We start from the raw sequence: 14593 nt of genomic DNA, 5'->3' as shown, positions 1-14593 counted from the left end.
TCCATACTAAATTTAGTAAAGGAGCTTATTATAGACTTGTGGAAAATAACATTGCTATTTCTTTATATATTTTAGAATAACATTTTTTGCAATGCTTAAAAGACATACTAACTGACATTAATAAAGGCTAAAAGCATTACAGTAACTCCCCTCCCAACAAGTTATTTTCTGCTCTGTGGTCTCTACAGTATCTGCAGTTTACTTTCACACCTATGCATGTACACTTACACCACACACACACACACACACACACACACACACACACCATTTCAGTTTCAGATCGGGTATGTAAAGCTCTGAGCCATTAGTGGAAACCCGGGACGCTCAGGTCCTCTTTCTCTTTCCTGATAGTGTCTTAGCACACCTGTAGGTGTGGAAAGCATCCCTGTCTTGTCTTTTGCCCTGTCAGCTCTACGAAGTGCCGGAGTTATTCCGCAGTGCTCGCCCTTGCACACAATTCCTGCCTGCTGAGGCATCACATCTTGTTTCTAATAGAAAACGGCAGCAGTTGTCAACGTCACGTGGACATGGGTTATCAGTATCAGGAGCTCCTCAGCGCTTCCCCTGTCGGCACTGGTCCTCAGGTTTGACTTCCGATCACTCGGCTGAGAGCTCATATTGAGCTGGCTGCTAGTGAAAGTGTGCACGCCCTTAAAGTGCTCTTTGCTGATGAAATATTTTGAACTCTGCATTCATCTGGCAGTGACGGAGAGCATATGCCATCTCAGTTTGTGTGCAGGGCTCAGCCAAGGATTCTTCCTGGACTAGGGAATTAGTAGGAGCCACAGATGTATGTATTCTGTGAGTCCCTACTCTGTGTGGAGGATATTCCACAGTGCTGGTGGTGTAGAGCAGACTCAATGCCGTGTAGCTGCTGACTTGTCTCTGAAAGATTAGCTCCTCAGAGGAATTCGCCATCCATAGCTTCTGAATGCTTTGGAATCTATGGACGTTTTCAGTGTAAATCAATGCATTTCCTCCAGAGCGATCTTGGTGTTTAGTGGGTTCTAGGCTCAATGGAAAGAATCAATCACTAGCTTTGCGTCTAAAATATATCCTGCTTTAGTTCAATCTAAGAATACGCCTACCTAATATTTGATCTGTGTTCTTTATATGGGTCTGTGGGGTTCTAGCATAACCTTTGACACCACTAAATTTATGTATCACATGCAGAAAGATGCTTTAGTGATAAGACATGAAAGGAATATTTTAAAGATAGCTGGAGCGACGGAACAAATCCAATGCCTCTTGAATGCTCACTTAGGGTAAAGCTTTCGAGTGCATTGGAAAAGGAGTATTTGTGCATCCACATTATCTCGTGTTTCTCGGCCCTCCGGGTGACCATGCACACGTCTCTGGTCTTGTTTATTAGCAATATGAAGAACCGTAAAAGTATGAGACTCAGAGTTCCTTAAGTTCCAGGTTCCAGGTGGCTTGTAGAACTTCTTATTGGGAGGCCATGAGCAAATGAGCCTCTATCTATCAGCAGGATTGGATGCTGAGAGTTTCTTCCAGTGTGTGTGTGTGTGTGGTGGGGGGGGCAGGGGTACTTCCCTTTGTGTTAAACAAGTGAAAATTAGCCCTTTACCATGAAGATATCTCCTTAAGCTTACAAATACGATCTCCCCTTTATCCCCTTTTGGGGGCAGGTCTTACTCTTCTCTTCTGCTTTCTTTGTTTAAGTGGTCATTACATTTTCTAAGTTGGTACATGTTCTCAGGGCAGAAATGTCTCCTTGTGCCCTGGGTTCCAGCTTTTGCTTTGATTTTTAGCTTTGGCTGGCTGGAACTTTCATATCGTGTCGGCTCATTAGTATTTTAAAGAAGACGTAAAAGAAAAAAAAAAGGCCTGTTATCCATCATTTTTAGTCTTCTGTGGGAGGGTTATCCAAATATACTAGCCTGCCCTATTTCCAAGAATGGAAATCGAACTCGCTCATTTTGTGGTTCACAAAAATGAGTTCAGAGAGGCCGGTGACTTATTTGGACTACCGTGATGGACATAGCAGAGCCCCTGTTCAAATCTAAGGCTGCTCTCCAACTCCCAGAACAGAGTTTCAAGGTTTGCCCAGTTTCCTGGGTAGTTTCAGCCTCATGGTCCACAAAGTAGAGATGCCAGTGAGCAAACCCCGAAGGGCAGTGAGTGGATGGGAAGCCGTGGAGAATTAGCATCCCACCAGTGGATCCTCCCTCTCAGGGTCCACTCGTGTCTGAGCTCCGCCCAGTTGCCTTCTGCAGTTTGGCAGCAAAGGGTCAGACATTTTAGAATGACTTCACAGAGAGAGGACCCCGTGAGCTGAGAGCTTCTCAACGGCTTGTTGATTCTCAGAGCAGCCCACACATCTGTGAAAGTTGCCAAGACTATCCTAGTTTGGATTGTTATCAGAAAGAAACCTCAGGCAACCGAGCTCGTTTCAGGCTTTGAAAGTGTAGTTTCTTTCATCTACTGGTATTTTTGTATCATTCCTTCCGCCCATGGCCTTGTGATCCCTTCCCATGCCCACGGGGAAGAGGTGGCTGGTCATTTGTACCCATGAGTAGCAGGAGTTGCTTCTTGAGATGTCTTTATCACAGCCGTCTTTCTTCTTTTTTGTTACCTGGGTCTTTCTCTGTTTTGTTTCATAACTGAGATGTAAACACTTTCTTATACCAGAAATACTATTTTTTTTTCTTCCCTTTGTGCTTGTCTGATTCAGTAAAAAACTAAAGAACTTCCTGTCTGCTGTATACCATACAAGGTATTGAGAGACAGTTAAGCATGTTTCTTTGCTATAAGATATATTACATATATATTCATCACAGCTTGGGGTGGAGTGTGCAAATATCCATAGGGTTCTTTGTAGCAGAAATGTCTGTTTAATGAACTATAGTATTGAGCCAGCCTCAGTGACTCCACAAGTGTGATTTTTTTGTAGGTAAAATGAATTGCTTCTTTCTATTCTGACTTCTGTTGGGAAAACTTGAATTTTCCATCAAATTAAAAAGCAAGTGTTAATTTTGTTTCCCCAGAATCATTTTTATCTTTTATTCAGATAACTGCATTAAATTTTCTTTTCATTTTTGCCAATATAATAGCTTCTAAAGTTTCTGTGTACCTCAAACAAATATCTAGCCCATCATAGCATCTCTTTTGATAGAATTATTAGCTATCTTTTATACTATTGCCTTGTGATCCATTCAAATGTTTAATTTATTTATTCTTGGATATCTATCTTTAATGTCTTATGGATACAGTAGTGGGCAGAAATGTGCTTTATATATATTTGCTCCATCTCGGGGGCAAGAAGGGACGTCCTAGCTGGGTGTAGGATTGAGAAGCTCATACCACTGAGGTGTTTGCTGGATGCACTCCCTGAATTATGGTCCCATGTGACCTGGGGCTTTGTCTTACTCTGCTGTGTACTAAAACTTCGGGTGCCTTGCTAGCCCCTCTGAGCCTCACTTTTCTCATACATCAAGTTGGCATGCTATTAGGACAGAAATGTCCAGCAAACGGCTGGTCACCCTTTAGCTTCATTTCCTATGAGAGGGAAGGAAGAGTCAGGCAAGTTCACCCCATGGTGTACAGGGCACATGTGGCCAGAGATTGCTGTAAAGTTTGCACAAAAACTTACTTTAAAATATTGAGGTTTTCGACAGGCATAGTGGTGAACACCTTTAATCCCAGCACTTGGGGAGGCAGAGGCAGGCGGATCTCTGTGAGTCCGAGGCCAGCCTGGTCTACTTATAGAGTTTTCAGGACAGTCAAGGCTACATAGTGGAGCCCTGTTTAAAAAACAAAGCCAAAAAAAAAAAAACAACTAATGTTTTTTTTGCTTTGTTTTACATTCAATTCTGTGGGTCTCAAGAATGGACTTTGTAGATGCCAGTGACTGTGCCGTTTCGTTGTCAAAAGGTTTTATACCCCTTCTAGGCACAAAGTAATAGGAACAAACCCATGGTAAGGCTGTGCAGCGTCCGGCACAGAATGAATGGTGGTCCGGCGTAGGCCGCGTGCAGGTTTCACACAACGTGAGTCTAGCAGGTACCATTAGGATGCTGTGAGACAGGAGCATGGCGTAAATGTGGAGTCAGAGCTTTTACTTTTTCTGAAGGGTTATTCGCTTGTGCTTAAGAAATATTTGTGTGTGCGCATGCGTGTGTATGTTTGCGCATGTGCGTGCTCGGGTGCGTGCTTGCGTTCGTGCTTGCGTTCATGCTTGCGTGCATGCGCACTCATACACAGGCGTACATAGGTATGAAGAAGTCAGAGGGATGTCAGATACCCTGGAGCTAGAGTTTCAGACAGTTGTGAGCTTCCAGGTATATATTCAGGTAGTCCTCTGCAAAAACAGTAATTGTTAACCTCAAGCTAACTTCCATTATCCGATAACCAATGTACTCAGTGAGGTAGGCTACTGTCCGGGGTGTGGGTGCCATTTGTCTTCTGTCTGTAATAGCATACTCTCCTGCTTCTCACACTCTGCGATGTGTGTGAAAATTACCCGGGACCCGGCGATAAACACTGTTGCCTTTGCCTCACTGGTGAGGTACAGACTCTGTGTTTGAGGTGCACCCTAAGAAGCTGGCTTTGACGTGATCATGCCAAGGAATTCAGATGGCGGTGAATGGACTTGGAGATGAGATGCCTTGGCCTGGTTACTGAGGTAAAACGCTCCCTTAACTATCAGGTCTGATGAAGCTTAGGACAGAGAAGATGTCAACAGATGGCTAAAAAGTAACATGTTTACCTGCTTATGAATTGCCACAAGGGACTTTCTTTTTGCATTACATAAATGCATACCCGTTTATATAGATTTTTTTCCAAGATAAAATACAATTAGAATTCATTGGGTGGTCCTATTTATTGAGTTGGGGGAGAGCTGGTGGTTTGTCCTCATCCTCTAGATCTCGTCAGGGAAGATCCTGTTCAAAAGAGAGCAATAAAAGAGAGGAAATAGAAAGGAAGGCCGAGCAGCGTGAGGTCAGGAAATGAGAAAGATGGAAACGGGAAAGGATGGGAAAAGAGCAGTCGGATCTGATTGGGTGGGAATCTCTTTTTGTGAAGGAACCCAGCCAGTATTTAACCTGTTTTGAAAAAGCTCGACTTCCAGCATTTTTAATTAGCGGCTTGCTTGCTTTTGAAATTGCCCAGTTGGGAATACTCGTTTTGATGTGTTTTACCCGCCTGCTAATTAGCCGGGGCCGGGTTGACCATCATTTTCCCCTTTATGCCGTGGACAGAAGATATGCATAAATATCTCCTGAAACAGTCCCGCTCAAGTCTGGGTTCAAATCCATAGCCGCAGTGTATCGGGAGAAGAATTCTTGTTAAGTCATAAATTAAATTTCAACGCATCTTTTCTCGAACTTCTTTTCTTTTCTTGCTGGCCTGGGGTGACTGTGTCTCAGGCATGGTCCATACTTGGGGAAAGAACATTCTTGATTGAAGGGACTGTTCCCTGCCTTTATAGAATGTTTAGCAATGTTCCTGACCTATTTCCTAACCTGTGATAGCCAAAATTGCCTATGGAACTTGCCATTGTCTTTTGGTGTCAAAATTGTCCCCCATGGAGAGTCCCTGGCAGAGCCATATGGTCCATTTTGTCCTTGTCTATCTTAGATGTTTAACACCCCCCCCCCCCTTTTTGGTAATTGAAAGTAGACAAGTCTGAGCAATATGAAGTATATGGCAGACAGAGAAAATCAAATCTACCCCTTTCTTGCCTTTTGGGTGTAATTTTAGGGCAGGATCTCCCATCAATCCAAGTTGGCTGTTTCAGGTTAAAAAATAAAAGTCAGGTTGTACTAAATGTTTGAAAATCTGCAATGATTGAGAGCTTTTATTTTTAAATCCCCTCCCCCTGAAAATGTTTGTGTTTTATTTAAAAATTAAGAGAACCATGGAGGATACAAACTCAGTCGTGTGAAAATCCCTGAGGGTTGCAAATTTCTTCCGTGTACTATAGCTCAGAGTGTACAGGATAGGGCAGCATCCTGGGTCATTAAACAACAGGTTTGGGGAAAGTTTTACACTTTTTCTTTAGGCTTGATGTAGTCTCCTGAGCCTTCTTTCTACGCCTTCAGCTTGCAGTGCGCTGAGTCTAATGGGGTATCTGCTTGTCATTCCTTGTCTTCTGGAGTGCCAACCAAGAGGACCTGTGGTTAAGAAAGAGAAAGAGGGAGGAGGAGTAGGGGTGGGGAATGGGGCGGGGGGAAGATGACCACAAGAGGGAGAGAAGATGGGGCCAGGAAACAAGGGACACTGAGAGATGGGGGGTTGATGAAGATTCAAGCTTATTAGCAGTAAGTTCGTTATTGCTATCTCTTCTCTTAAGATATCCTGTAACACCATGTACTCCTCTGTACCCAAAAATAAGCCAATTAATTATACTGTGATTGCTTCTGCTGATAATAAACTAGCAGTAATAAAAGGAATGACAGTAGGCCAATAAGAGAATAAACAGTATCAGGGAGATGTTTGAAGAGTCGGTATATGGGATTAGAATTTCGCACCCTCCTCCGATTCTGTCAGAGGATGTTTGTGATGGCCGTCTGTTATCTACCGGGATCAAAAAATCTACACAACAAGGAAACTTTTCATGTTTTTAATGGGCCTTTCATCAAAATTCTCAAAGCCATCCTCAAATATAGGTTGATCCTTAGAACTTCCTGGCAATGCTGTCCTCAGGAGTTCGCTCACAACAGCCATGAAGGAACGTTCCTTACTCTAGTCAGCAATAGAACTGTGCAGGGAGAGAGTTCAGTGCATCCCACCTCCCGGGTCACTGACTGGGGTCTCTTCAAGCTTGACTTATCAAAATCAAATACTGCCTCATAATCTAATATCAGCTTTAATTTCTACATATCAAATACCAGGATGCGAATTTACTCTGCAGTAGACCATCGGTCATCAACGACCATTTGGGAAGCAAAAATTAGTTTTGAAAGATTATAAAGAAAACAGGAAACAAAGTTAGGTGGATAGGAAAAGGAGGACAAATAGATTTAGAAAGAGTTGGGGGCAGGGTGGATATGATCAAATGCCTTACGTCAAGCTCTCAAAGCAGTGATGATGACGGTGATGACGATGACGGTGGTGATAGTGATGGTGGTGGTGGTGATGATTATGGTGATGGTGGTGCTGGTGCTGGTGGTGATAGTGATGGTGGTGGTGGTGATGATTATGGTGCTGGTGGTGCTGGTGCTGGTGGTGATAGTGATGGTGGTGGTGGTGATGATTATGGTGCTGGTGGTGCTGGTGCTGGTGGTGATAGTGATGGTGCTGTTGGTGGTGATGATGATGATGATGATGGTGGTAATTGTGGTGATAATGATGATGATATTGATGATGATGATGTTAGTGATGCTGCTGGTGGTGGTGGTGATGGTGATGGGGGTGGTGATAGTGATGATGATATTGATGATGATGACGCTGGTGGTGATAATGATGACGATATTGATGATGATGATAACTGTAATGCTGATAATAATAGTTGAGTCTATATGGACCATCCTGGGACTTTTTGTTTATTTATTTTCTTAGAAACAGAGGTGTCTCCACAAACTTCCAAAAGCCCCTCTATCTGTGCGCCATGCTAGTTGGAGGGAACGACTGAGGCCTTCCATTAGTAGTTTGGGTTGCATGTCTGTTGTTTGCTGTAATAAACTGGGCTAGAGAACAGTCAGAATCTAGTCAGATTCTGGCAGTGGAGTTGGAAGTATCAGTGTGGGCATTTACTTCAGCTTAACTTTCCCTCTGGAATAAAATTATGTTCATGTACTTTGAAGTTTGTTTTGTTCAAAAGATTTTAATAAAACTTTAAGCGCCAATTCCTATCTCTCACAACGGAGGCTATCGAAAGCTGTGGAGGATTGAAGTAAATTTTATGTGCATACCTCTGGTTCCTGAGGGTCCAGTTCACGTCTGCTGTGAATTTAAATTAGTTAATTTAAGTAGATGGGTCAGAACCCACTGTCATCGTGGTAACCCTGTGCCTGGTTCTTAATTAAAGGCAACAGGAGATTAATTTGAAACATTAATTTAAAAATGCATATACAAAAAGAAAGAATTATTACAAGAAAGCCTAAAGAATTTCTCTCTTGTCCCTAGATGTAGAAGACAGAAGTAGCTCAGGGTCCTGGGGGAATGGAGGCCATCCAAGCCCGTCTAGGGTAAGTATATGTAATCTTTTTTTCCCCGGCAAGCAGACAGACATGGCATATATGTAAATTGACTAAGCTTCTCACATGCATCAGGTATGCACACACTCAAGGGTACATACACACACACACACACACACACACACACACACACACACATCTGCACAGATCTGTATAATCAGTTTAACGAGGGCAGCCTTCTGGGATTCTTTGATTTTATTGGTTACCACACCTGAGTTTACACCTGCCGAATTGGTACTGACCTTTTATCAAACACACGGCTTTACCTTTGCCAGTTGGTGGTCAAGTGCGATAGAAAGTCATTTGTTGCACTCAGACCAAGCTTAAATAAATCCTAATTTATCCATCATGTGTAGGTATGACTAGACTCCTGAATAACACTTCATGGGAGTCTAACCTATTAGTATGATTTGCATAGCAAGTCTGCATTCATTTTATTTTGGGGCCATGTTACTGTTCCACCAGGCAGGCCATTGCATATGATGTCTTTAATACTTTTTTTTTAAGTGCCTCTAATCCCACAGCAGGATTGATTACACACATACAGTGTCCCCAGTTAGAAGTCGACTTAGTGCAGTAGGATGGACATCCGTCCTTCCTGCCTCTCTAGATGGGGCATTCTCCTGGGAGGGGACATCTTACTGTACATGCCCCCCATCATTTTGCATTGGGGGAGGTCTCTGCTTTGTCTCTGGAGACAGAGGTGGCCCATCAAGCTGCACAAGAGGCTATTTTAGCCAGTTGTACTTAACACTTTGCACCTGTCCTTGGCACCACGAGCCTCACGCTGGTCTGCAGGGTGTAGCAGGATCTCTAAGCCTACGAGGAACTCGGCTGAGCCTCGGAGCAGCTGTCGAGCTTGACATCCTAATGCATTATATGGATGGGTGGAGGAAATCTTTCCTCCTCCTCCTCACGTTACAGTCTGCACTTGCACAAATAAATCCATCCCTTGACAGCCAGTGGGGATGACAGAATGTCCTCTATTGTTCTGTTCGCTTGGGCTTGCTTAGTTTCTCCTTACACACACTTGTGTGTGGTTCAGTGCAAAACTATAAATATTGAGCTAGATTCTCATAGTAAAATATATTATTAATTTTATATTAGCTTCTTACTATTAATTCCCTACCAGTAGCTCACTTTTAAAACTTAAACTGCCTCATAGTGTGTATGTAGTCTAATTGACAATCTACTTTCTATTGAATTTTGGCAAACAAAGCCCATTTAGAATCTTCCTGATTTACTTTCAAACTTAGTTTCCAGAAACTGCAAATTTTGTTGAATAAGCAAGTCTGTGAAATGAGTCAATGAGCAAAGGTACCTACTGCTAAGCTTATCAGCTCCATCCTCAGGACCTACACGGCAGAGAGAGAAGTGACTCCAAGCTGTCCTTTGTCCTGCATATGCTGCAGCACACGTGTGTGTGACTCCCCACCCACCACACACGCAAAGTAAATAAGTATAATTTGAAAAGAAAAACAAGAAATGCATTGGTAGGACTTGGGAAATAGGTCAGTCAGCAAAGAGCTTGCTCACAGTCATAAGACCTGGATTTGATCCCTATAATGCATTGGTAAGAAAAAAAATCCAGGGGTGGTATTGTGCACTTAAAATCCCAGCACCTGGGACTTACTGACAAGTTAGTCTACCCTAATCTGCGCATTTTATGCCTAAATTTGCCTTATGGCATCCACACACAGGTACCACACACACAAATGAGTCCATACTCCCACATGAAGACACACACACACACGACACACACGCACACACATGAATATGTAAATGCATACAAGACACATATTGCTGAATGATTTGAATCTCCATCTAATTGTTTAAGTTTCCAAGTCCAGGGGTTTCCCTGTCTGTAGAGTCACGCTAGGTGACCTCACCGTGTCCTTTCCCCCCATTCCTCACTGCCGGTCCTAGCTTCTATGCACAGTACTGTACTGACAATTAAGTTCGATCATGTATTTTAAGTTTGTAGTGCACTCTCTAGGATGAGGGAATTTCATAAATAATAATGAGCGTTGTACAATGCCTGGGTGGGTCCTTAGTGGAAGACGTCTAGGAACAAATTAACACTCTAGCAGGATTAGAGTCTAGCGTCATCCTGGTTAATTTTTTGTAAATGAAGAAAGGTGAGGGAGAGCGCAGTCGCTTGTCCCGAGGGTCTCGGTCCTTCCACACTGAAGTGATGTGACGTTTTGTTGTTCTTACAGCATCCATCTTTCATGTGTGGGCAGATTCTGCCCTTTGGCTAGCATACCAAACTGATACCTCTGAGTAAATTTGACTTAGACTTTATGGACAGTTCAGCCAGCTGAGCAGACACTCCCCCACCCCCCTTTCTGGTCACTTGATGCTCTTTAATAGGCCGACATTTAAATCAAATAACACAGTAGATTTTAACTCTTTCTTAGATGTTATTGAATTACTCCATGGAATTTAAGTGGTTGGAAAGATTACAAACACTGTATTAATTTTTAAATTCCCAACATAAGGAGAACACTATTATAGTGACACATTTCTTCAAAAATGTTTATCCTTAAAATTGTTTTGGTGTGGTGTGTTTTGTTTACGTGCATAAACACTGATTTAAGCTGAAGCTTTAACCTTTATATATAAGTGGGCGTGAGTGTGTCTATGAAGATGGGTCACTACTCGGATCTAGAGGTCAGAGGACAGCATTGTAGGGTGGTTTTTTTGCTTCCTCCACTTTTCCACGGATTTTGCAGGTTGAACTCAGGTCTTCGGGTGAATACAGTGAGCACCTTTGCCTTCTGCGCTGGCACACAGGCCCGTTCCTGAAGCTTTGATGTTCATCCTAGTGCGGGTTTGTTACCCTTCACAGGCTTGCGTGTTCATTACTAATATAAGGAGCCGTCCATTTCACAGCTGCAACAGCAGCTAAAATAAAACACCGAAACGTTAATATCTCAAGCTAAGTGCTGCTCAGACCCCCCTACCTTGCTTTTCCAAGAGGCAAATCATTGCAGACTATGAATCATTTTCCTTACTTGAACATAGGTTTTGAGAAGGAATAACTTTTGTTATATGCAGTTTACTTCATGAGCGTATGCTGTTTGACATGTATTATTTAATTTAATCACGTCAATAATTCCATGAAGTTGGTAGCATTATCATTATATTAAGATTTCGCAGCTATGACTTTGGGAAACATTTGAATTCTTTCGCCTACTGTTCATATGAAGGTGCAAGCTCTTACAGTGAGATTTCATGGGGCAAGTAATAACCGACTCCCGTTTCTTTTCATAGGAAAGGTTTCATTATTGCAGTGTGTTTATAAGGTGTGTCACATGACGAGACTTACTCTGTTATCTTATTTACAGAACTATGGAGATGGGACTCCCTATGACCACATGACCAGCAGGGATCTTGGGTCACATGACAATCTCTCTCCACCTTTTGTCAATTCCAGAATACAAAGTAAGAAAAGTTTTATTTTATCATGTATTTTTGGAAAGCTCATGTTTGGGCAAGGAATGGGAAATGTGCCTCAGACAGACATTCAGTTTTAGGAGTCGGGTCAGTCAGTCTGTTTACTATAGTGCTCTTAAATGATAGAAATAGCATTCATAATTAGAAAATAAAATGGCTATGAATGTTGGCGAACAGATCGACAAGCACTAAGCTTTCAGACATGAAATTGAAGATTTTTCAGTGATACAGGATCCATGTAGACATTCCTTCCAAAATGTTGCTATCAGTAGTTTTCTCAGTACATACTAAAGAAGTCAAAGTGACAAATATTTGTAATAAAATATTTGGCTTCATGATTGACAAAGACATGTGTGGTCAGAATAACCCCTCCAAGTTGAGTTGTATGGTCTGGTTGTGGTTTTGCATGCTGTAGACTTTGTGCTGATTGTCTAGGTGAGCGGTTCTCAACCAGTGGGCTGTGACCCCTTTGGGGGGGTCACATAATACATATCCTGCATATCAGATATTTACACTATGATTCATAACAGTAGCAAAATTACCATTATTAAGTAGTAATGGAAATAATTTTACGGTTGGGGAGTCCCATGAGGAACTGTATTAAAGGGTCACAGCACTGGGAAGGTTGAGAACCACTGCCCTAAATAGACCTCATTCTATATCACTTTACAGAAGCTGCTTGCATTCTGAGTCTGTCTGCAGATTTCCGTTGTGTCCTGCCTTCTGGCTGTGTTAGCGTGTTTCTCTGCTTCTGACTACTCACTTGGGATGTTTGTCTAGCAGCAGTAAACCTGAGCAATGGGAAGATAATTCATAATGACTTAAGCGGTCCCAGTAGCTGGCTAGTTCAGTTTTGATGAAAGATAACGATCTTTGTTCTAGTAAATGTGAATTCTTTACAATATTAGGAACTCTTTCAGATGGACCAAATTCTATCATAAATCTTTTGATAAATGAGGTTCAATCTCATGATACAAGCTGTTGGACCAATCTCCAAGGAAAATTCTGATCAATAATTACATTGTACAGAAACTGTAATTGCAAATGCTTTTCAAGAGTGTCCTGATTTCACACCTTAAAACTTTGCCAGTACCTTAAGATGTCGAAGGTCCTTTCATCTCAGTCTTTTTTTTTTTTTTTTTTGATTGACATCAAATCAGGTATTTAACACAAAGTTGTCTTTAGTGGGTCACATCAAGTTTACGCCTTTGAATGTGTTCCCTGAGTACCATGACATGCTATTTGATCTAGGTTCTTGGTTTTGGTAGTTTTTTTTTCCACCCTTCAAAATGATAAACCTCATAGTGAGGTTTTAATTGTTAACTTTTAGCAGGAGTCCCAGGTTCTTCTCAGTTATTATTATTAATCGTTAACTTTTAGCAGGAGTCCCAGGTTCTTCTCAGTTATTGGTGAAAAATGCATCAGGCCTCAGCTAACTCGAGATATATGGAAACAGGCGACAGGCTATTTGTCAACTTAGACTTTATTGGGCAAGTTTAGACTCTTTGGTGTCCATAGTCAGGATTTGAATACTTGGCTCTTTGCTTCTCTGTTCATTTTTACCTAACTGTGTAAGATGAAGTCAACTATAAAGTTATAAAGGTGACCTAAGAACTAATGTGAAAAGACTATAGAAACTTCATTTGGAAAAGTCTAAAATTAGTCTCTGATGAGCTAAAACGGTACCTCAAATATGTAAGCCACTGGTGTTTAGAAGTTTGGTGTGTATGTGAAGAAGCTGAAAGAGCAGTTAGAGGGGTTAATGTTTCAGAACAAGGCGAAGCATACAACTGTGTCAAATAGCCGCTGTTGTCTGTGTTTCTTCGTGGACAGCTGCTTCACGAACTAGTTTTTTATCCAAATTATTTAAATATAAGTGGGCTGACACTCCAGACGTGGTTCTTTCTGCATGGTTGTTGTTTAAGTTGAAACCCCATGTCAGCTTCTCTCTTTCACCCATCTGCCTTCCTTTCCTTAACCTCTTAGTCATGAAGGCTAAGACAGAGTCCCGCATTGTGATGAGAAAGGCTGCTGGGTGGGCAAGTCTCCTGCCCACTGTTCCCCGAGCAAAGACTTCTCTGTTAGATAAGCTGTCTGGCCTGAAACACGGCTCTTTATTGTTTACACACCACGACATTTTCCACCTCAAGCAGATTTTTGCACAGAAAAGAATTGTGCTTGGGCTAAATGGTTTATCTGACATTAACGGGCCAGTGTCAGACTCGGGTCAAAGAAGTCACCCTCAGAGCAAGAGGTCACTGTGCAGTGTGCCGAGAGACACAAAGAGAGAAAAAGTCTTTGAAACAAGTCTGGGATGCCTAGCATTTTTAGTTTAGAGAAGAATGAGAAGGTATTTCTAAAGAGCTAAGGATGCTGGTGCCTTGAACACTCTTCACTCCCCTCATTTCTCGCATCCTGATTGGCTTGCCCATCCCAGGGCTTGACTCTGGGAGGAGAGGTCGTCTTTGAGTTTGCCCAGGGTGCTGAAATGGCCCTGTAAGATGAGCCCACTTGGGTGTTATGCTTTTTTACTTTTGTTATTTTAATCATAAACAGGACGTGATTTTCAAAAGGTTAAAGACAAGCAGTTTGCAAACAGAGATGAAGGAAGGACCCCTGGCAGTCCAGCAGTTTAATCCTTAAACTACAACCATGGAATCTGGAATGTTGGTTATGTTTAACTTATATTCTAATGCCGTCACCTTGTGAACATTTTCCCTCACACCCAAAGAGGCTCTCGGCATCTACTAAAAGCCTTGGCAGTGGTCTGCTCTAGAATCTTTAACTGGTTTTCATTAAAACTACAAAAGATTTCCTTATATTTCAAAGACTTCATTCTGCCATGTCACATTAGGGTAAAAGCTATAGCATCGGAAATAAATCAGCCACTTTATTGGAGCAGATTCTCTATTGTCAAATCAATCAAGTCTGTGACTGAATTAGGCGTCTGCTACAGAAGTAAGTGACACTAA

General features: G+C 42.1%; 1 protein-coding gene across 6 annotated transcripts in view; it reads left to right on the top strand.

Annotated features, from left to right (window-relative positions):
- Positions 1–14593, top strand: part of Tcf4 (transcription factor 4) — a 343351-nt gene that overhangs the window by 110516 nt on the left and 218242 nt on the right. For all 6 annotated transcript variants that reach the window (XM_041639270.1, XM_041639273.1, XM_041639271.1 and 3 more), the window contains exons 4-5: positions 8092–8153; positions 11513–11609. In XM_041639270.1, coding sequence (XP_041495204.1) covers positions 8092–8153; positions 11513–11609 — 159 coding nt within the window. The remainder of the gene's footprint in view (positions 1–8091; positions 8154–11512; positions 11610–14593) is intronic.

The sequence above is a fragment of the Microtus oregoni genome, unplaced genomic scaffold (genome assembly GCF_018167655.1).
Source record: "Microtus oregoni isolate MIOR12 unplaced genomic scaffold, Mior012 000057F_ref0000458, whole genome shotgun sequence".
Classification (NCBI taxonomy): Eukaryota; Metazoa; Chordata; class Mammalia; order Rodentia; family Cricetidae; genus Microtus; species Microtus oregoni.
This window is presented reverse-complemented; position numbering and strand designations above follow the sequence as displayed.